Raw genomic sequence first — 22,535 nt, forward strand, 5'->3', positions numbered from 1 at the left:
ATCCAGCCCTCATCTACCCTACAGCCCTTGTTCTGGTGAAATGAGGGGATCTGTTTAGAAAGATCCATTGCTTCGGGACACACCACCCCAGGACATAGGGGCTTGAAATAACAGCAGTCACTTCTTTTGTCCACGAATCTGCAATCGGGACAGGGCTTGGCAAGAAAGGCTTGTCCCTGTTTCACCAGGTGTCTTCTGGGGCAGCTCAATTAGGGCTGGAAGATGCAGTTCCGACATGCTGCACTCAGACAGTGGCAGATGGTACCCGCTGGTCAGGGAGTTCAGCGGGGGCTGAACGGTGGGATCCTCAGTTCCTCTCCACAAGCTGCTTGGGCTTCCCCATAGAATGGTGGCCAAGTTCGAAGAGTGAGTATCACAAAACAAGAACCATCCCCAAACACAAGAACTAGAAGCTGCCTTAAGGTGGGGCCCAGGAATTGTCATCACGTCATTGTCACTGAACTCTACTAGTCAAGCAGTCATGGAGCCCGCCTCTCCATGTGAAGGGTGCCGAGAATGTTTTTAAAGCCCCTGGTCCTCATCTCCCATGCCTGTCCTTCTCTTTACTGGGCTGTAGCCTCACAAACCTTCCTGTGGAACGTGTTCCCACCCCAGGGCCTTTGCACCCACTCTTCCTTCTGCTGAAATGTGACCCACTCCAGACACAAGGTCCTTGCTCAGACAGCCCCTCCCATCCTGTCTCAAACTAGCAGCCAGCCCTACCTGCCCCGCTGGAAGCCCCACCCCGCCTCCTCTTCAGAGCACAGGTGCTGGCTGCTGCAGAGTAGGAGACCTGTTGACTGTCACTGTGCCTGGCCCAGTAGCACTTCAGAACCAGTGGCTGAAAGGTCTCCCTCTCTTCTCAGCCACTCTAATCTTTCCTTTCCACAGCCAGAGGGTTCTTTCTAAACAGATCCCCCTCCTTTCACCCCACCCCTCACACGACACCCTCGGCCCCATCCACCTGGCAAGCTACCCATCCTTTAGGATCAAAAGCCACCTCCTCCTGGAAGCCTGATCTCAGGGCCGGGTTAATCCCCACCAGCTCCTTTGCATCTCAATATCTGATGTCTGTGCCGCAGCTCCATACAGCACACAGTCTCCCCGAGGCAGGACCTCCTATCTGAGCCCCAGCATTAGCCAGGTAAACAGCAGGTGCTCAGGGGATGCTCGTGGAGGACCGAATGGCCAAGTCCTTGAACCTCAGCCCCTACCCACACAATTGCAGGGGAAAATAAACAAGTCTTTATTGATAAATAGGTTAGAATTAAATAAATAGAGCAATAGTTTGTTCAAGAATAAAAACGAGGACAGAGGCTAAGTATCTCTCCACCCCTGCCTCCGGCCCCAAGCTTCAGCCCTCTGGCTGGACACTTTGGATGATGGGAACTTGATGTCGATGGGCAGCCCAGCCGTTCTCGAGCCCTTAGGGGCCTCTGTCTTCCTGGACAGATGTGCAGGTACCACCTTGGACCCACCGGCCTTAGCAGAAGCACCCTTGGCATTCGACCCCTGCCCAGCCCCAGTGGGGGCAGGGGCCTGGGCCTGGGCCTTGGCCCGGGCCACCGACTTCTTTTCGGTTAGGGAAGCAGTACCACTCTTGACCTATACAAAAGCAAACCAGAAGCAACGAGACAGCTGGGAAGGTCTGAAATCGCAGCTCTGGATGGCTCTGGGTACACAACATTTCCCTTCTAAGCCTTAGTCTCTCATTTCTAAGACGAGGATGGCAACACCGCCAGGGGGCCGGGGGACCAGAGAGAAGGTGGTGGACTGTGCTTTGTACGAAAAGAAATTGACACCCATCCCCAGCTGACCGTTCCAGGGGCTGGGTGTGGGATGCCCAAGCGCTGGCCTGTACAGGGTAGCCAGCCAGACCAGGAAAGTCGGGCAGGCACCTACCTTGCTGACCGTGGGTCTTAAACTCTTACTCCCAGCTTTGGTTTTCCTGCTGGCCTCAGCACCTCCTGGAATGTGATGGAGAAGGTTTTGTGGGAGAAGGAAGAGAAACTGCTGGTGGGGCAGGAAGTTTCAGGGGCTCTGGAACCCCCATTCCTCCTGGGCCCTAGTCTTCACTCAGCTATGTGACATGCAGCAAATCGTTTAGCCACCCTGAGCCTCAGTGGCCTAGTTTGAAGACAGGAATAACAGCACTCCCCTCAGAGTAGCTGGAGGATTAACTGGAGCCCTTGCTCTATGCAAAGCACTGGGGCTCCAAGCCCACAGATGCCACAGGCTCCTAACAGGTCTGTCACCTCTAGTCTTTAGTTTGTCTTCCACCAGGCAGCCAGGATACTTTTCTTTTCTTTCAAGACAGGGTCTCACTCTGTCACTCAGGCTGGAGCGTGGTGTTGTGATCTCAGCTCACTGCAGCCTTGACCTCCCAGGCTCACGTGATCCTCCTGCCTCAGCCTCCCGAGTAGCTGGGGCGACAGGTGTGCAAGAGCAAGCACAGCTGGGATCCCACTGTGTTGCCCCGGCTAGTCTCTATCTCCTGGGCTCAGCACTCACCTGTGTGACAGAGCAAGAACCTGTCTCTGAAAGAGCAAGAAGGAACAAAAGAAGGACTCTAGCCTGAGCTGCTTCCTGTCAGAATCCTTCCACAGCTCCACACTGTCCTCCAGATAAAGCCCCTATTCAGCTGCCCTTCACAGCTTCTCCTTGCCAACACTGCAGGGAGACCAAAATATCTGCAGTTCCTCAACAACTCCACGTTCCTTTTGTGTTTTGTTTTGACACAGAGTCTCACTCCGTCACCCACGCTGGAGTGCAATGGCGCGATCTCCGCTCACTGCAACCTCTGCCTCCTGGGTTCAAGTGATTTTTCTGCCTCAGCCACCCAAGTAGCTGGGATTATAGGCATGCACCACCATGCCCAGTTAATTTTTCAGTTTTTGCAGAGATGGTGTTTCACCATGTTGACCATGCTGGCCTCAAACTCCTGACTTCAAGTGACCTGCCCGCCTTGGCCTGCCAAAGTGTTGGGCTTACAGGCATGAGCCACTGCGCCTGACCCAAAAACCCTACCTTCTTTATGCCTTCAGGCCTTTGCACAGCCTCTTCCCCTGCTTGGGACACCTCCTCCAGGAAGCCTTCCCTGACCCCTGCCTCAAGGACGAGTCAGGCCCTGGTCTCTGTTCCCCCTTCATAATCCTTGCAATGTCTGCCTCCTTCCCCTAACTACCTACCACGAGTTCTCTCTCTCCAGGTCAAGCCCAGCACTCAGGGCACATGCACTAGATAAGGAAAGCCCTCTCCAGAGCTGGCTCCCCAATCCCACTCCAGTGGCTGTCAAAACCCCTATACCCACACCACCCTCCACAAGTCACACAGTTAGCTGGGCTCCTCCAGCTGCCTTTGGCCTCTGCCTTCCTGCTGAACCCACTGTCATTAGAAGGGGCCCGCATGGCCTTGTCTGGCTTGGGGGGCACCTTCTGAGCCTCACCTGGCTGTGCCTCGGTGTCCTTGGCCTTGCTGCTTTCTTTGCAAGCTTTTTCTGTGTCTGTGCCTGGCTTGAGGGGAAGCTTCTGCACCTCCGCTGGACTCTTGGCTCCCTTTTTCCCCTTGCCTGCCTTGGGAGGCTCCTCCTTGGCCTCATCTGGTTTCTTGGGGACCTTCCCCTTGGCCACGCCTGCTATCCTGGGGGCCTTCGGGGAGGCCATCTTCCTGGGCTTGATTGTCCTCTCGTGTTTGGTAACTAACTGGAAGAGAGCATGGGGTAGGACTGAGAGCAGAGCCTCAGGTGCCTGATATCTGCCATTCTCCAAATGGGAGGCCTTATTCCAAACCTGGGGACTCTGCAGTCAATGAGGGTCAGGCAGAAGGCACAAAGCCACCATCCTCAGAGTCACTGTCTACTACAATTCTAGGATCTCATGACCTCTCAGCCACACCCCCTGCACCTGCCACTTTCCCACAGATCATGCCTCTGGACTCCCCCTCCCCCCACACCCTGCGGTGCCGCCCTGCCTCATGCCCCATGCCCCGTGCCCCTGCCACCTTGCCCCTTGATACTCAGCAGAACATGGGCTGAGGGCAGATGGCTCCGGGCTCATGGCTTCCTCCGCCCCCTTCAGCCATGTACCGCAGCCTCCTCTTCTCATCTTTACAGCAGACCATCACCAAGGGCGTGAGTGGCAGGGTAAGGGAAGGCTCCTGGCAAGCTGTTCCTTTCCTGCCCCCCAACCCTCAGGGCTTCCCATGACCAAGATTAGAAACCACTCGCAGCCCCCAACTGCCAGCACACCGCATCAAACACCAGACGCCCCCTGGCTCTTCCCTTGCCCAGCCGCCTGGCCCTGCCATGACGCAAGTCCAGGCTCTGACTGGCACCCAGGAGTTCCACCATGGTGGGACTTCATGTGATCTGTCACCTGGCAACCACAGGGACCAGCACAGGGTAGGCCGAGAATGTTCCCCAGTGTTCCATGGCAACTGTCACGGCAGCTGCTATGTGCCGGAAGTTGGGCAAGATGCAGGGGCCCGGCAATGACAAGTCAGGCCCTGGGTCTGGTCCCTGAGGTTTTCCTGATGGCTGATGACAGTCCTGATGCTGGGGTGCAGTTTTGTCCCAGACCTGCCCCAGCTCTGAATGACCTGGCATGGATCCCCTCTTGGTGTCTCCTTATGAGGATAAAACGCTCTCCTTTGAAACAGAGGACGTGGCTGCTCAGGGAGGCGCCAGCCCTAACCTGGTCTTGGAGCCGGAGAGAGCAGGGGGAAATCTCTTTGCTGTGGTGAGGAATTCCAGGAAGGGGCTGTGTGCCCAGGACCCAGAAATGAGCACAGCTGGCACCCTGGGATCCCAAACATGCAACAGTTCACCTGTCCCGGACACCGACAGGGTGACCCTTGCAGTGGGAGCTCAGATGAAGCACACCACCGGCCTTCCTGGAGGAGAGGGCATCTCGGCCGAGACTCCAGAAGGAGCACAAAGAGGGGACCGGAGGGGAAAGGCCTTCCAGGAGAGGCTGCAGCTCTCGCAGAGGCCAGGACTATCACTGCAACCCTGGGCCACATTCTCCCACATGAGTGCTTACTTTGAAGCTGCCAGTGGCCCCCCTGGCTCTGGAGTTGAGAGGCCTGGCGAGGAGGCCACGGCACATGCCAGTGGCCAGCGCCTTCTTCAGCAGGTACTTGAAGCAAGGGCCATCTGCTGCGGGGTACTTTCGCAGGATGTAGTGCTTGATGGCTACCACCGATGTGCCCTGGCGGCGCTGTTCCCCTGCCTGCATCGCCTCCAGCACCATTTGCAGCGTGGGGGGGTGGCGGCGTCCCACTGGGAAGATACGGAGGCTTGGACCTAAGGACAGATGGCAGGCCATCACCTGGGGCCCAGGCATCTCAGTGGCAGGTGTCGGCTGGCCCGTGGGGTGTGGCTGAGGGCCCAGTAAGGATCAGATGCCCCCTCTCACCAAGACACTAAATGCTGGCATGAAAGCTCCTGGACAGTCTCCCTCAAAGCTGATTGCATCTCTCTCTATCTCTTTTTTTTTGAAACACAGTCTCACTCTGTCCCCAGGCTGGAGTCCAATGGCGCGCTCTCCGCTCACTGCAACCTCTGCCTCCTGGGTTCAAGTGATTTTTCTGCCTCAGCCAACCAAGTAGCTGGGATTATAGGCATGCACCACCATGCCCAGTTAATTTTTGAGTTTTTAGCAGAGATGGTGTTTCACCATGTTGACCATGCTGGCCTCAAACTCCTGACTTCAAGTGACCTGCCCGCCTTGGCCTCCCAAAGTGTTGGGCTTACAGGCATGAGCCACTGTGCCTGACCCAAAAACCCTACCTTCTTTATGCCTTCAGGCCTTTGCACAGCCTCTTCCCCTGCTTGGGACACCTCCTCCAGGAAGCCTTCCCTGACCCCTGCCTCAAGGACGAGTCAGGCCCTGGTCTCTGTTCCCCCTTCATAATCCTTGCAATGTCTGCCTCCTTCCCCTAACTACCTACCATGAGTTCTCTCTCTCCAGGTCAAGCCCAGCACTCAGGGCACATGCACTAGATAAGGAAAGCCCTCTCCAGAGCTGGCTCCCCAATCCCACTCCAGTGGCTGTCAAAACCCCTATACCCACACCACCCTCCACAAGTCACACAGTTAGCTGGGCTCCTCCAGCTGCCTTTGGCCTCTGCCTTCCTGCTGAACCCACTGTCATTAGAAGGGGCCCGCATGGCCTTGTCTGGCTTGGGGGGCACCTTCTGAGGCTCACCTGGCTGTGCCTCGGTGTCCTTGGCCTTGCTGCTTTCTTTGCAAGCTTTTTCTGTGTCTGTGCCTGGCTTGAGGGGAAGCTTCTGCACCTCCGCTGGACTCTTGGCTCCCTTTTTCCCCTTGCCTGCCTTGGGAGGCTCCTCCTTGGCCTCATCTGGTTTCTTGGGGACCTTCCCCTTGGCCACACCTGCTCTCCTGGGGGCCTTCGGGGAGGCCGTCTTCCTGGGCTTGATTGTCCTCTCGTGGTTGGTAACTAACTGGAAGAGAACATGGGGTAGGACTGAGAGCAGAGCCTCAGGTGCCTGATATCTGCCATTCTCCAATGGGAGGCCTTATTCCAAACCTGGGGGCTCTGCAGTCAATGAGGTTCGGGCAGAAGGCACAAAGCCACCATCCTCAGAGTCACTGTCTACTACAATTCTAGGATCTCATGACCTCTCAGCCACACTCCCTGCACCTGCCACTTTCCCACAGATCATGCCTCTGGACTCCCCCTCCCCCCACACCCTGCGGTGCCGCCCTGCCTCATGCCCCATGCCCCGTGCCCCTGCCACCTTGCCCCTTGATACTCAGCAGAACATGGGCTGAGGGCAGATGGCTCCGGGCTCACGGCTTCCTCCGCCCCCTCCAGCCATGTACCGCAGCCTCCTCTTCTCATCTTTACAGCAGACCATCACCAAGGGCGTGAGTGGCAGGGTAAGGGAAGGCTCCTGGCAAGCTGTTCCTTTCCTGCCCCCAACCCTCAGGGCTTCCCATGACCAAGATTAGAAACCACTCGCAGCCCCCAACTGCCAGCACACCGCATCAAACACCAGACACCCCCTGGCTCTTCCCTTGCCCAGCCACCTGGCCCTGCCATGACGCAAGTCCAGGCTCTGACTGGCACCCAGGAGTTCCACCATGGTGGGACTTCATGTGATCTGTCACCTGGCAACCACCGGGACCAGCACAGGGTAGGCCGAGAATGTTCCCCAGTGTTCCATGGCAACTGTCACGGCAGCTGCTATGTGCCGGAAGTTGGGCAAGATGCAGGGGCCCAGAAATGACAAGTCAGGTCCTGGGTCTGGTCCCTGAGGTTTTCCTGATGGCTGATGACAGTCCTGATGCTGGGGTGCAGTTTTGTCCCAGACCTGCCCCAGCTCTGAATGACCTGGCATGGATCCCCTCTTGGTGTCTCCTTATGAGGATAAAACGCTCTTCTTTGAAACAGAGAACGTGGCTGCTCAGGGAGGCGCCAGCCCTAACCTGGTCTTGGAGCCGGAGAGAGCAGGGGGAAATCTCTTTGCTGTGGTGAGGAATTCCAGGAAGGGGCTGTGTGCCCAGGACCCAGAAATGAGCACAGCTGGCACCCTGGGATCCCAAACATGCAACAGTTCACCTGTCCCGGACACTGACAGGGTGACCCTTGCAGTGGGAGCTCAGATGGAGCACACCACCGGCCTTCCTGGAGGAGAGGGCATCTCGGCCGAGACTCCAGGAGGAGCACAAAGAGGGGACCGGAGGGGAAAGGCCTTCCAGGAGAGGCTGCAGCTCTCGCAGAGGCCAGGACTATCACTGCAACCCTGGGCCACATTCTCCCACATGAGTGCTTACTTTGAAGCTGCCAGTGGCCCCCCTGGTTTTTAAGTGGGGGGGCCTGGCGAGGAGGCCACGGCACATGCCAGTGGCCAGCGCGTTCTTCAGCAGGTACTTGAAGCGAGGGCCATCTGCTGCGGGGTACTTTCGCAGGATGTAGCGCTTGATGGCTACCACCGATGTGCCCTGGCGCTGCTCCTCTGCCTGTAGCACCTGCATCGCCTCCAGCACCATTTGCAGCGTGGGGGGGTGGCGGCGTCCCACTGGGAAGCTGCTGCGGCTTGGACCTGAGGACAGATGGCAGGCCATCACCTGGGGCCCAGTCATAATTCAGTGGCAGGTGTCAGCTGGCCAGTGGGGTGTGGCTGAGGGCCCAGTAAGGATCAGGTGCCCCCTCTCACCAAGACACTAAATGCTGGCATGAAAGCTCCTGGACAGTCTCCCTCAAAGCTCATTGAGTCAGTCAGTCTCTCTCTCTCCCTCTGTCCCCAGTCTCGCTCTGTACCCAGGCTGGCACGATCTCCGCTCACTGCAACCACCTCTGCCTTCTGGGTTCAAGCGATTCTCCTGCCTCAGCTTCCTATCTGGGATTACAGGTGCGTACCACCACGCGCAACTCATTTTTTGTATTTTTAGTAGAGACAGCGTTTCACCATGTTGGCCAGGCTAATCTCAAACTTCTGACCTCATGATCCACCTGCCTTGGCCTCCCAAAGTGCTGGGATTACAGCCATGAGTCACCATGCCCGGTCAAGTCTTTTTTTTTTTTAAAGAAAAAGGGAGAAGAATCAAATAGATGCAATAGAAAACAATAAAGGGGATATCACCACTGATCCCACGGAAATACAAACTACAATCAGTTACTACAAACAGCTCTACTCACATAAACCAGTAAACCAGGAAGAAATGGATACATTCCTAGACACTTGTACTCTACCAGACTAAACCAGGAGGAAGCTGAAACCCTGGATAGACCAATAACAAGGGCTGAAGTAGAGGCAGCTATCCATAGCCTACCAACCAAAAGAAGTCCAGGTCCAGATGGGTTCACAGCCGAATTCTACCAGACGTACAAAGAGGAGCTGGTTCCATTCCTTCTGAAACTGTATCAAACAATACAGAAGGAGGGAACCCTCCCTAACTCATTTTATAAGACCAACATCATCCTGATTCCAGGCAAAGACTCAACTAAAAAAGAAAACTTCAGGCCGATATCCATGATGAACGTCGACACAAAAATCTTCAATAAAATACTGGCAAACAGATTGCAACAGCACATCAAGAAGCTTATCCATCACGATCAAGTAGGCTTCATCCTGGGCATGCAGGGCTGGTTCAACATATGCAAATCCATTAATGTAATCCGTCACATAAACAGAACCAAAGACAAAAACCACATGATTATCTCAATAGATGCAGAGAAGGCCTTCGATAAAATTCAACAGCCCTTCATGCTAAAAACTCTCAATAGACTAGGTATTGATGGAACATGTCATAAAATGATAAAGCTGTATATGACAAACCTACAGCCAATATCATACTGAATGGGCAAAAGCTGGAAGAATTCCCTTTGAAATGAGGCACTAGACAAGGATGCCCTCTCTCACCACTCCTATTCAACATAGTATTGGAAGTTCTTGTCAGAGCAATCCGGCAGGAAAAAGAAATAGAGGGTATTCGATTAGGAAAGGAGGAAGTCAAATTGTCTCTATTTGCAGATGATGTGATTATATATCGAAAAGACCCCATCCCCTCAGCCCAAAATCTTCTCAAACTGATAAGCAACTTCAGCAAAGTCTCAGGATACAAAATCAATGTGCAGAAATCACAAGCATTTCTATGCACCAATAACAGACAAACAGAGAGCCAAATCAAGAGAGAACTCCCATTCACAATTGCTACAAAGAAAACAAAATATCTAGGAATACAACTGACAAAGAATGTAAAGGACCTCTTCAAGGAGAGCTACAAACCACTGCTCAACGAAATGAGAGGACACAAACAGATGGAGAAACATTTCCTGCTCATGGTTAGGAAGAATCAACATCGTGAAAATGGCCATACTGCCCAAAGTAATCTATAGATTCAACACTCTCCCCATCAAGCTACCAATGACCTTCTTCACAGAACTGGAAAAAACCACTTTAAACTTCATATGAAATCACAAAAGACCTCACATAGCCAAGACAATCCTAAGCAAAAAGAACAAAGCCGGAGGCATCACACTGCCTGACTTCAAACTATACTACAAGACTACAGTAATCAACACAGCATGGTACTGGTACCAAAGCAGAGATATAGATCAATGGAGCAGAACAGAGACCTCAGAAGAAACACCACACACCTACAACCATCTGATCTTTGACAAACATGGCAAAAACAAGCAATGGGGAAAGGACTCCACGTTTAATAAATGGTGTTGGGAAAACTGGCTAGCAATGTGCAGAAAGCAGAAACTGAACCCCTACCTGTCACCTTACACTAAAATTAACTCCAGATGGATCAAAGATTTAAACATAAAACCATAAAATACTAGAACCATAAAACCATAAAACACCATAAAAACCCTAGAAGAAAACATAGGCAAAGCCATCCAGGACATAGGCATAGGCAAGGACTTCATGACTAAAACACCAAAAGCAATGGCAATAAAACCCATGATAGACAAATGGGATCTAATTAAATTCCAGAGCTTCTGCACAGCAAAAGAAACCATCATTAGAGCGAATTGGCAACCAACAGAAAGGGAAAATATTTTTGCAATCTACCCATCTGACAAAGGGTAATATCCAAAATCTTCAAAAAACTAAAACAGACATACAAGAAAAAAACAAACAACCCCATTCAAAAGTGGGTGAAGGATATGAATAGACACTTTTCAAAAGGAGACATATATGAGGCCAACAAACATATGAAAAAATGCTCATCATTACTGGTCATTAGAGAAATGCAAATCAAAATCACACTGAGATATCATCTCACGCCAGTTAGAATGGTGATCATTAAATCATCTGGAGACAACAGATGCTGGAGAGGATGTGGAGAAACAGGAATACTCTTACACAGTTGGTGGGAGTGTAAATTAGTTCAACCATTGTGGAAGACAGTGTGGCGATTCCTCAAGGCCTTAGAAATAGAAATTCCATTTGAACCAGCAATCCCATTACTGGGCACATACCCAAAGAACTATAAGTCGTTCTACTATAAAGACACATGCACATGTGTGTGTTCACTGCAGCCCCGTGTACAGTAGCAAAGACCTGGAACCAACCCAAATGCCCATCAATGATAGACTGGACAAAGAAAATGTGGTACATATACACCATGGACTACTACGCAGCCACAAAAAACGATGAGTTCGTGTCCTTTGTAGGGACTTGGATGAATCTGGAAACCATCATTCTCAGCAAACTGACAGAAGAACAGAAAGCCAAACACCGCATGGTCTCACTCACAGGCAGGTGTTGAACCATGAGAACACACAGACACAGGGAGGGGAGCATCACACACTGTGGTCTTTTGGCGGTGGGTTGGGGGGCAGGTGGGCAAGGGAGGGACAGCAGGGGATAGGGAGGGAGGGAAGGATGGACGGGGAGGGATAACATGGGGAGAAATGCCAGATACAGTATGCACCTAAAGTAAAATAAATAAATTTAAAAATACATATATGGAAGGAAGAAGAATTAAAAAAACAAAGAATTAAATATTCCTTTAGAAAACTCGAAACCAGATGAATTTTCTAGACGTAACTACCAGTTTACAGGCCCTCCAGGGGCTTGGTGCACACTCTCAGAGGCACCCTGACATAGAGACTCTCCAGGGCACACAGCCTGGTTTCCTTCTTCCACAAACAAGGGGGAAAAGGAAAAGTGGGAGGCACACCCTATGGACTAAAGATCCTTAGGAAACCTCTCAACCAAATGCTCATTCCCACAGCAGGATTTGAACAACCCAACTAGAAAAAGAAAGGCTACAGATAAATGTGAGCACTGGAAGGAAATATTGGATATTAAGGATAATACTGTTTCAGGTGTGCTAATGGTATTGCGATGGCTTTTTAAAAGTTTCTTACCTGTTAAAGATAACTATTGTAAAAGATATTTACAGATAAAATGAAAGATAAATCCAGCATTTGCTTTGAAATAACCCAGCAGATGAAACAAGAGCATCCACAAGCTGAAGACCGTCGGAGTGGGGGCCGGGTACAGTGGAAGGGAGTCACAGACCATTTGGTGGTCTACTTTTGTATCCATTTGAAAGTTTTTTAAGACAGGGTCTCAATCTGTCACCCATTCTGGAGTGCAGTGGCACAATCATGGCTCACTGCAGCCTTGACCTCCCCAGTTCAAGCGAGCCTCTCACCTCAGACTCCAAAGTACCTGGAACCACAGGCACACACCACCATGCCCGGCTAATTTTTGTATTATTATTATTTTTTGACACAGGAGTCTCACTACATTGGTCAGGTTATTCTCAAACTCCCAAGTTCAAGCTATCCTCCCATCTCAGTCTCCCAGAGTGCTGGGATTACAAGCATGAACCACCATGCTCGGTCCTGAAAGTTTTCATAATAAAAAGTCACCAAAAATTTCCATTCTTAGGTATATATCAAAGGGAGATGAAAACATGTGTCCACTCAAAAACATATACATGAATGTTCATAGCAGAATTCATGTCGGCCCAAAGACAAAAAACACCCATGATGAATGATGGACAGATGGATGCACAAAATGTGGTCTTTATCCACCCCGTGGAATAGTATCCAGCCAGCCAAAGGACTGAAGCCTTGGCACATTCTATGACATGGAGGAGCCCTAAAAACATGCTAAGTGGGGCCGGGTGTGGTGGCTCATGCCTGTAATCCCGGCACTTTGGGAGGTCGATGTGGGTGGATCACGAAGTCAGGAGTTCAAGACCAGCCTGGCCAATATGGCGAAACCCTGTCTCTACTAAAAAATACAAAAATTAGCCGGGCATGGTAGCATGCGCCTGTAGTCCCAGCTAATTGGGAGGCCGAGGCAGGAGAATCGCTGGAACCCTGGAAGTGAAGATTGCAGTGAGCTGAGATCACGACACTGCACTCCAGCCTGGGCAACAGAGTAAGACTCTGTTTAAGAAAAAAAAAAAAAAAAAAAAAAAAAAGTCAGAAAAAGCCACATACTGTCTGATTCCATTTATGTGAAATGTCCAGAATAAGCACATCCGTAGATGCAGAAAGCAGATTGGCGGTTGCCAGGGCTGGGGAGTGGGGGTGGAGAGCGACTGCTAATGGGTACTGGTTGTCTTGAAGTGATGAACATGTTCTAAAATTGCCTGTAGAGATGGATACACAACTCTGAATATACTAAAGCCATTGTACACTTTAAAGGGTGATTTGTATTGTATTGGGAATTATTTCTCAATACGCTGTTAGAAAAAAGTTGCAAATGAAGTAGAATCAAGGGTGAGGAGAAGCACGAGAAGCTGTCAGTCACCATGAAAAGCATTAAAAGGATTTTAAATATGAAACTGGATTTAAATGTGGTGATTGGAAATGTGGAAGCTGCAGAATTTAAAAGTTTAAATTCTAGACAATATCGTGAGACCTCGACTCTACAAAAGCCTTTAAAAATGAGCAGAGTCTGGTGGTGTGTGCCTATAGTCCCAGCTACTTGGGAGGCTGAGGTGGGAGGATTGCTTCAGCCTGGAAAATGGAGATTGCAGTCAGCTGAGATCACACCACTGCACTCCAGCCTGGGTGACTAAGCAAGACCCTGTCTCAAAAAAAAAAAAAAAAAAGACAAAAAAGTCAATTGGCTATATTAAAATTTTTTTCAATAGAAAAAACCAGTCTGAAACTGTGGACCTAAAGCAGATTTATAGCGACTGAATCCAGTTCAACCCCTGCCACGTTCAGGCCACAATGAGCCCAGTGCGGGGATATTCATTTGGGAGCCAAAGCCATTGAGCTGATATAGTCCTAGGTCACTCCCGGGTTCTCAGGAGTTTCATTTTGCCCTCTAGGCCTCAGTCTTCCTATCTGTACAGTGGGGATGGGGCCTCTAAGGAGGTCTGAGCCCTCCCAGCTGCAGTGCTATAGAGCTTCCCAAGGATCTTTGCTTGGCCAGACCTCAGGGAGCAGCTCCAACCCCTCCTCTGCTTCCTCCAGACCATGTCTGTCCCAGAGAGCCACCCCTAAGAGTCCTCCCTCAGGCCTGTCCCCTCTGGCCCCAGCCCCTCATTTCGCAACTCTTCAATGCCTGCTGTATACCAGGATGTCCAGAACAGAGCTCAGCCCCCCCAAATCTGCCCTTCATCTTTTCCAGGAATGCCCCACACCCCCACTGCCCATACCTACCCAATATCCAATCAAGAACTGGGGGCATTCGGAGCCCTCTCCTTGCCACCACACTCATCCCAGGCCTCTCCGTAGGCTTTTCTCTCCATATTCTGGCCTCTCCTCTCCAGCCCCCCAGCCCCAGCCTCCTCCCCACTGCCTCTTCCCCACCCCATGCATTCTCCTCACTGCATCTCACACCCCTCACCCCCCTCCATGGCTCCCTGTTCAATGTAAAACTTGACCTAATTGAAGACCGCCTTGCAGGCCCTGTCCGATGGGCCACGGCTCCCACTGCTCCCACTGCTCCCACTGCTCCCCCAGCACTGCCCCAGCATTTCCTTTCTTTCCTCCCAGCGGGAAGATGCAGCTTCTGAGACATGCTGCTGGCCCGCTGGACCCTGGGCCTTGGCCCATGCCCTTTCCTCTGCCTGGGATGTCTCTCCTCCCGGCCATGCAGTCTGCTCTCACTCATCCTTCAAGGCTCAAAATGCACCTTGGCTTGGACACCTCCCCTGATTTCTGACTTCCCAGTTAACTCTGCCCTTGTACCGTTTGGCACCTGGACCCCCAACCTATCTCCCTAGGTGTCTTGGGAGATAGAACACTTCCCTGGGTGAGGCACACCCATTCTTCAGGGTCACCTCTTCTGGGAAGCCTTTCCTGACTTCCCAGAATGGATTGGGGGCTTCCTCTGGGCTCCTCCAGCTCTCTGGATTACTGCCATTGAAGTACACAGCACATTAGCAAACAGCACCTAGCCATGGGCCAGGCTTCCCCATCAGACTGGGTGGTCCTCAAGGTAGTGAACTGGTTTGCCACGGTGGACCCTCCTGTCCAGAGCGACCCTGAGTTGTTGGTTGGTTGAAAACTGGAATGCCTCACTCTGGGTAGAATGCTCCCGCCCTAGTCCCTCCAACTAGCTGCCTGCAGCTGCAGCCCGTCTATAGGCTACAGGCTCCTGCAGGAAACTGGCTGCAGCTGGGAGGCCCTGCTGCTCTTCGCCTGAGTTAGGTGGGCCCAGCCCCCCAGCCCTACTGGGCCTTGCTACCTGTGAATTGGCTTTTCAGCCAAAAGGCAGTTGAGCTCAGCAGTTGGGTGCTGGGTGGGTGCTGGGTGGGTGCTGGGGCCAGGCCCGGAGAGGACAGGAGTGGGGCTGGACAGTCAAGGGCAACCCAGGGAGTGGGCTCACAGGGATGAGGGAGGGGCTGCCTCCTCTTGTTTACCTGGCTTTTCAGATTCAGGAGACCTGGATGATCCTGCGGTGGAAGTCGAGGAGGGTGAGCGCTTGCTGGTGACGCTCCTGGAAGCCATGAGGCCGACCGGTGCAACTGGCAGACCCCTCACCTGGGTGTCAGGCTATCAGGCCTGCCTGCTAGGCTTATATACCAACAGCCCGCACCCACCACTCCACTCAGCCCTGATTGGGCTGGGAGCGCTCCGAGCCGCTGATTGGGTCTGGTGGCGTGGGATCCGGTACAGCAGCCCTGCCTTCTGCAGGGAGCCCCAGCTAGACCACCCACTCCTGTGTAAGCTTGGGCGTCACTTGACTTCCCTGGGTCTCAGTCCCTTGGTGCGATGATGGGGCTGAGATGCTTGATCCCACCTGTGACCTCTGCCTACTAGGGGCTGGAGATGCTGATGAGGAATTGGGGTCACCTGTGTTGGCAGGGAGGCCACTGAGGCAGCCCTCTAATCCCACGAGGTGGGCGATGGGCTGCCCCGAACCACTGCTGGCCTCAGTTTCTCAAAAAGTAGCAGTTGGAGGCAGCCCAGCTAGGTCAGGCAGCAGCCCCTTCTGCGGCCAGCCAGGCTCTCTGGGTCTGTGCCCTCCTTTGGTTTTGGTTTTTAAGAAAGGAAGCAATAAGGGAGGATGCTTCGCAGAAGTCTTCATAGATAAGGACAACATCCACTCGGGCAATGGACAAAAGGTCAGCAGGCAATTCACCAGCCTAAAGGCTGAGGAACAGGAAAATGGACACTCAACCTCCTTGGCATTTGAGAAAATTCAAACTGAATGGTGAAATACTTTTCCCCATCAAACTGACAAAAAATTTTTTTAAATTCCAATTGAACACCCAGAGCCTAGCTAAATCACGCCCTTTCTATAGAATATTCTGCAGCTGTCTAAAATGACAAGGTGGGCTGGGCATGGTGGCTCACACCTGTAATCCCAGTACTTTGGGAGGCCGAGGTTAGGGGGATCACCTGAGGTCAGGAGTTTGAGACCCACCTGGCCAACATGGTGAAACTTCATCTCTACTAAAAATACAAAATTAGCTGGGCATGGAGGTGCACACCTGTAGTCAGTCCCAGCTGCTCAGGAAGCTGAGGCAGGAGAATCACTTGAACCTGGTGGGTGGAGACTGCAGTGAGCCAGGATTCTGCTATTGCACTTCAGCCTGGGCAACGAGAACGAAACTCCATCTCAAAAATAAAAAAAAAATAAATGAAATGAAATGAAATGACAAGGTGGATTAAAGCAAGGATGAGGGGTCAGGTGTGGTAGCTCACACCTGTAATCCCAGCACTTTGGGAGGCTGAGGCAAGAGGATCTCTTGAGCCCAGGAGTTCAAGACCAGCCTAGGCAAAAAAAGTAGAATCCCATCTCTACCAAAAAATATAAACATTAGCTGGGCATGGTGTTGTGTACCTGTAGTCTCAGCTACCTGGGAGGCTGAGGCAGGAGGATCAGATGAGCCGTGAGGTCTGGGCTGCAGGGAGCTGTGATCACACCACTGCACTCTAGCCTGGGCTACAGAGTAAGACCCTATCTCAAACAAACAAACAAACAACAACAACAACAAAAAAACAAGGATGAGGCTGTATTTCACACTCAGCAAAATGACCAAGATGTAAACATCTGTCAATACTGAGTGACCAGAATTCGGAGAAAGCGTAGCTGCTGAGGGGTGGGGATGAAGCTGGTAGCCGCCTTAGAAAGCAATTCAGCAACGTTTCATACAACTAAGGAGGGACTCACGCCACAACCCGCCCATTCCACTCTAGGTGCAAATCTGAGACAAACATGCAAAGACGTTTATTTCATTCTTAGCAAAAATTCAGAACAACATAAATGCCCATCAGGTGGAGAGTGGACAAGTTAAACTGTGGCCTGTTTGCACAGGGGAACAGTACACAGCCGTGAAAAGGAGTGAGCCAGAATGTGTCGGAAAGTATGCCCCCATTACTGAGAAGACAAAACTCTGTGTGCGTGTGTGCGCACGCGCATGAGAGAGAGGGAGAGAGAGAGAGAGAGAGAGAGAGAAAGCACAACGGTTCGTTTTAATTTTTTAAAACTGTTTTTGTTTTTTTCTTTTACCAATACAAGCAGTAGAAAAAAGTTCTGAGTGGATTCATACCAATGTAATAGTAGAAGTGGTTACCTCTGAGGAAGGGATGGGTTTTAAACAGACAGGCATTCTGCTCTAGGGAGTCTCTTTATTCTGGAACTTTCCCAGAGGACTCTCCAGCACCAGAGATCTGGACTCCAGGAAGCTGTGGCCATCAAGCTGTTCCAAAGTGAAATCAGATCTCACTCCCCTGCCTACCACCCTTCATGGCTCTCCACTGCCCTTGGGTGAAAGTCCAAGCTCTTCAGTCTGATTTAAGCAGCCTCCTCCCCGCTTGAATCCCACAATTCACCCACACTGTGGCTTCTGGAATGGGCCATGTGCTGATATCCGGCCGCTCTCGTCTCCTGTGTGTGTGTTGAATTGATGCAGAACTGCCCCCAATTTTTCACTCCTGCCCATATCTATGCCCATTTGTAATCGCAACTTCGCAGCCCTCTCACATTTCTTGTTTGTTTTTCTGTTGTTTGAGACGGTTTCACTCTGTCGCCCAGGCTGGAGTGCAGTGGTGCAATCATAGCTCACTGCAGCCTTGACCTTCTGGGCTCAAGTGATCGCTCACCTCAGTCTTCCAAGTGGCAGGGACTCAGGCATATGCCACTATGCCGGGCTAATTAAAAAAATGTGTGTGTGTGTGTGTGTGTGTGTGTGTGTGTGTGTGTGTATAGTAGAAATGCATACCTGCTATGTTGCCCAGGCTGGTCTTGAACTCCTGGCCTCCCAAAATGTAGGGATTACAGGCATGAGCTACTGTGCCTGGCCCCTCCCACATTTCTTAAATCTCAGGGCATTCCTTAAATCTTGTGACTTGCTTTGACCAATGAAACACGGCAGAAGGGATAGTATGCCAGTCCCGTTGCCATGTGAACTGGCCCTAGCTAGCCTGCCAGATGCTGAGGCCCATGGCCATCGCCCCTGTTATCCTGCCATCTGAGGGCCAACCAGCCAGTCCCCAGCCAACCCTCCAGTTGACCACAGATGCTAGAATGAGCCCAGCCAAAATCGACTAAGCTTGGTTCAGCAGAACTGCCCGGCTGATCCAGTCATGAACGATATGCTGTTTGTTGTTTTAAGCCATGAAGTGTTGGGATTGTTTGTCTTGCACTACAAACCAAGTGGTACACTTGGCCTGGAAGCGCCTCTGTGAGGACTGCCCCCCTGCTCTGGACTCTTGCCCACTCATCTTTTGGTCTCAGTGTAGATGCCGCTTCTTCAGAAAAGCCTTCCCTGGACCCTAGAAGGCTAGGGGCCCCTCCTCTGGGCACTGCCAGGCCCAGCCTTGCTCCTGGGGAGCCTCAAGCGCTCTGAATCACAGCTCTGCCTTCCATGTCTCCAGCCCTTGCGCTCTGGGGGAGGGGCAGGGCCGTATCTGTCTTGTTCCTGGTGGTATCCCTGGTGCCCAGCGCAGCACGTGGCACACAGTCACTGCTCAACAATACCCATTGCTGTGATGCTGGGAGGTCCCAGTGCTGAGCCCAGCTTGGCCGAGCAGAGGGAGGCCTGAAAAGCATCTTCTGGGACCATTCTGGAGCAGGAGACGAAGCAAAGAGGCAAATGGAAGCTGGCATAAATGGGGGCAGCAATTTTGATCACATTTATGGGACACTTCCAAGAATTGAGAAGTAGAGCAACACTCAGCGATAGAAACATTCCCACGAGCTTCATCCGAAACCCTGCTCCCGGCTGTGCCAGGATCGAGTTTTGCGTTCGAAGAGAAGAAGCTCTAAAATGTGCTGCGTGATCTAAAAATTCCTCTAGAGGATTGCCTTTTTACAGGGAAATGGTAATTCTGAGCATCAGACTGTGCGCGAGGACGGGGAGGACGGCCGCTTGGTGAGCTTCTGTGATTTTTTTTACTGAGGCCTGCATGAAATGTAGCTTCTGCTGAGAACTTTGTTGCAGTTATGAAACACTGAATGGGGTCGGCCTACATGTGAACTTTCCTACAGTTCTGAGGATAACAGTTCCAAACTTTTGGAAGCAGTTAGGGTGTCTGTTTCATGTAACTCCAGCCCCTGTAACATCAGGACATTTTTGATTTTTCTTTCCCGACTTTGAGTCAATAAATGTATAAAGGGTGGTAGAAATAGTAACAGCTGCCACATTGGACGTCCATATAAATATTTTGTATTCACTATTTTATTTATACATGGAGAAGCTGAAGTTCAGAGAGGACCTACAATTCGATCTTCCTGACTTCCTAGTCTGCAGCCTGGAAACCCTTTGTGTTGGTAAAGAAATTGTCTGTAGGCCAGGGACAGTGGCTCACGCCTGTAATCCCAGCACTTTGGGAGGCCAAAGCAGATGGATTACTTGAGCCCAGGAGTTGGAGATCAGCTTGGGCAACACGGCAAAACCGTGTCTCTATTAAAAATACAAAAAAATTAGCCGGGTGTGGTTGGTACACACCTGTAATCCCAGCTACTTGGGAGGCTGAGGCAGGAAAACCACTTGAACCCAGGAGGTGGAGGTTGTAGTGAGCCGAGATCCCACCACTGCACACCAGCCTAGGCAATAGAGCAAGACCCTGTCTCAAAAAAAAAAAAAAACAAAAAAGAAGAAAGAAAAGGAAGAAGGAGGAAGGAAGGAAGGAAGGTAGCAAGGAGGGAGGGAAGGAGGGCGGGAGGGAGGGAGAGAGGGACGGAAGGAAGGAAGGAAGGAAGGAAGGAAGGAAGGAAGGAAGGAAGGAAGGAAGGAAGGAAGGAAGGAAGGAAGGAAAGAAGGAAGGAAGGAAGGAAGGAAGGAAGGAAGGAAGGAAGGAGGGAGAGAGGGAGAGAGGGAGGGAGGGAGGGAGGGAAGGAGGGAAGGAAGGAGGAAGAGAGGGAGAGAGGGAGGGAGGGAGGAAAGGAGGGAAGGAAGGAAGGACAGATTGACTTGGCCTGAGGCCACATAGCTGGGAAGGGCACCCACTATCTCCTTAGGGGACCCATCAGGCTTTCAGGGGTGCATGTCTCCCTTGGTGTGAGAGTGCTCTGTGGCCCTGAGGCAGGCCAGGTAACAGCCTAGAGACTTGCTACTTCCAATTCATCTCCGAGTCCCCAGTGCATCCTGGCATGGTCAGCTTGCTCAGGTTTGGTTGAATGGAGCTGCTATTGTACGCAACAGGCACTCCATACATCTGCTGGCTGCCTGGAGATGAGGTGGGGACACACTTGCTGCAGCTTAAGGCAGCAGCTCCTTCTCTTTGTGTATGCAAGCGCCCACCTAGCAGCGGTCAAGTCATGTGTAAATTAAGGGGGTAGAGGCTTTCCTGTCTACCAGGACAAAGCAGAGAATGTTCTGGTGTTAGAGTAAAATTTTCCTCTGGACATGAGAACAGGGAAAATGTACCATTTCTCAGAAAAAGTGGGATGGCTGCCTGCAAGTCAGGGCAGCTAAGATGCCACTATCCTACCCACCACCACCCTGGCCCAACACCGCATCCAAAACAAAGGGTGAGATTCCTTTGGGACCACCCCCCATAGGAATCTTCTCCCTCATGTCCTTGAGATGAGGAGGGACAGAGGCCTGGTCCGGCCATGCACCCAGCCAGCACCAACTTAGAGTCCAGCCCCTCTGGGTCGATGTTGGCTCTGCTCACCCTGCCTCCTGCCCTCCTACTTCAGGTAACAGCACCTGGGCTTTCCTTGGTGAAACCTACCTCTCCCCATTCAGCCTGCCTGCTTGGGCTTCAGGGTGAGCACGTGACCTAGGCCTGGCCAATCAGAGGATGAGTCCCCATTCCAGCCATGGTGGTGCAGTTAGACCTATGTAGGCCTAGTGTTCCATTATTGGAAGGCTAAGCATGTGGGAGTTATTTATATCCTACTGCTCAAGGTCCTCGCCAAGGTCTAACTGCAAAAATTCAAAAAATTGCGACCGCAGGCATAAATGGGTTAAGTATGATCGGGTGACCTAGGCCTGGCCAATCACAGAATTAATCCCCATCTCAGGCATGGTGATAGGCTTAAAAGTGATCAAGTGACCCAGATCTGGCCAATAAGAGCCCTACCTGTGACCTTGCGGGAACTAACAGGAAAGAGAACTCTGCTCTCTGCAGGAATTGCTGGGCCTCAAATTGCTGGGGACCATTTCTTCCACCTTTGGGAACAGTCAGCCTATGCATGAAGTCAACACAGGGAGGTGTAGCAAGAAGGGGAGAAGCAGTTGATCACATCATCTGAGCATTGGTATCCAGCCGTGCCTGAAGCCCCCTGGGCTTTTTGTTCATGTGAGCCAACAACGTCTCCCTTTAGCTTCAGCCCAAATGAGTTGGATTTCCTATCACTTGCAGCCAAAAGTATCCTGACTAATATAACCTAGTGAGTCAGAGTAAAGAAGGACACAGACAGAGATCCCAGCATGATGTGCTACAGCCCCACCAAGGCACCGAGGATCTGCTATCTCAGGCTCCTGCCCCCTTTCTCACCTTGGAGAAGTGGGTGACTCTCGGGAGCGATAGATAAGCTCCATCCTGTTCCCCTTTGGGAAGGGTCTCGAGTAAAGCCAGCTCTGAGCTGAGGCCCAGTATTGCCAAAGTCTCCCATCTGCTGCATGCCAGGCAGTAGGCTGGCCACTTAGAGTCCACAGTCTCATCTAATCCCCAGGTTTGTTTTTTGAAATGGAGTCTTGCTCTGTGGCCCAGGCTAGAGTACAGTGGCAGGATCTCGACGCACTGCAACCTCCTCCTCCTGGGTTCAAGGGATTTGCTGCCCTCAGCCTCCTGAGTAGCTAGTATTGTAGGCATGTGCCACCATGCTTGGCTAATTTTTGTATTTTTAGTAGAGACAGGGTTTCATCATGTTGGTCAGGCTGGTCTCGAACTCCTGAACTCGTGATCCACCCGCCTCAGCCTCCCCAAAGTGCTGGGATTGCAGTTATGAGCCACTGTGCCCAGCCAAGGTCAGTTTTAACATCCTCTTTTGCAGATAAGGAAGCTCAGAGAGGTGACAAAACTTGTTTGCTGTTTTGTGGGTCACCTGTGTTTCTATGAACCCAAATTTGGGGTTTTTCCCATTCCCAGGACTATTCGCTCTACCTGTAGCTCCTGGGGACTCTGTGCGGCTTGGCTTTGCCCATTGCTCAATCCAGCCATCCCAGGGTCAGG

General features: G+C 51.7%; 1 protein-coding gene and 1 pseudogene across 1 annotated transcript; both read right to left on the reverse strand.

Moving 5' to 3' along the window:
- Window positions 1-1,123: 1,123 nt before the first annotated feature.
- LOC118147729 (histone H1.8-like) lies at window positions 1,124-3,861 on the reverse strand. The gene is made up of 3 exons (XM_054245979.2): window positions 3,446-3,861; window positions 1,903-1,967; window positions 1,124-1,605 (listed from the first exon to the last, which is right to left on the reverse strand). Exons 1-3 carry the CDS (start codon window positions 3,660-3,662, stop codon window positions 1,318-1,320), a joined length of 570 nt encoding a protein of 189 aa, XP_054101954.2. The 5' UTR covers window positions 3,663-3,861; the 3' UTR covers window positions 1,124-1,317.
- A 508-nt stretch (window positions 3,862-4,369) lies between these two features.
- LOC144579627 (uncharacterized) lies at window positions 4,370-15,452 on the reverse strand (annotated as a pseudogene).
- Window positions 15,453-22,535: the final 7,083 nt, after the last annotated feature.

The sequence above is a fragment of the Callithrix jacchus genome, chromosome 15 (assembly GCF_049354715.1).
Source record: "Callithrix jacchus isolate 240 chromosome 15, calJac240_pri, whole genome shotgun sequence".
Taxonomy (NCBI): domain Eukaryota; kingdom Metazoa; phylum Chordata; class Mammalia; order Primates; family Cebidae; genus Callithrix; species Callithrix jacchus.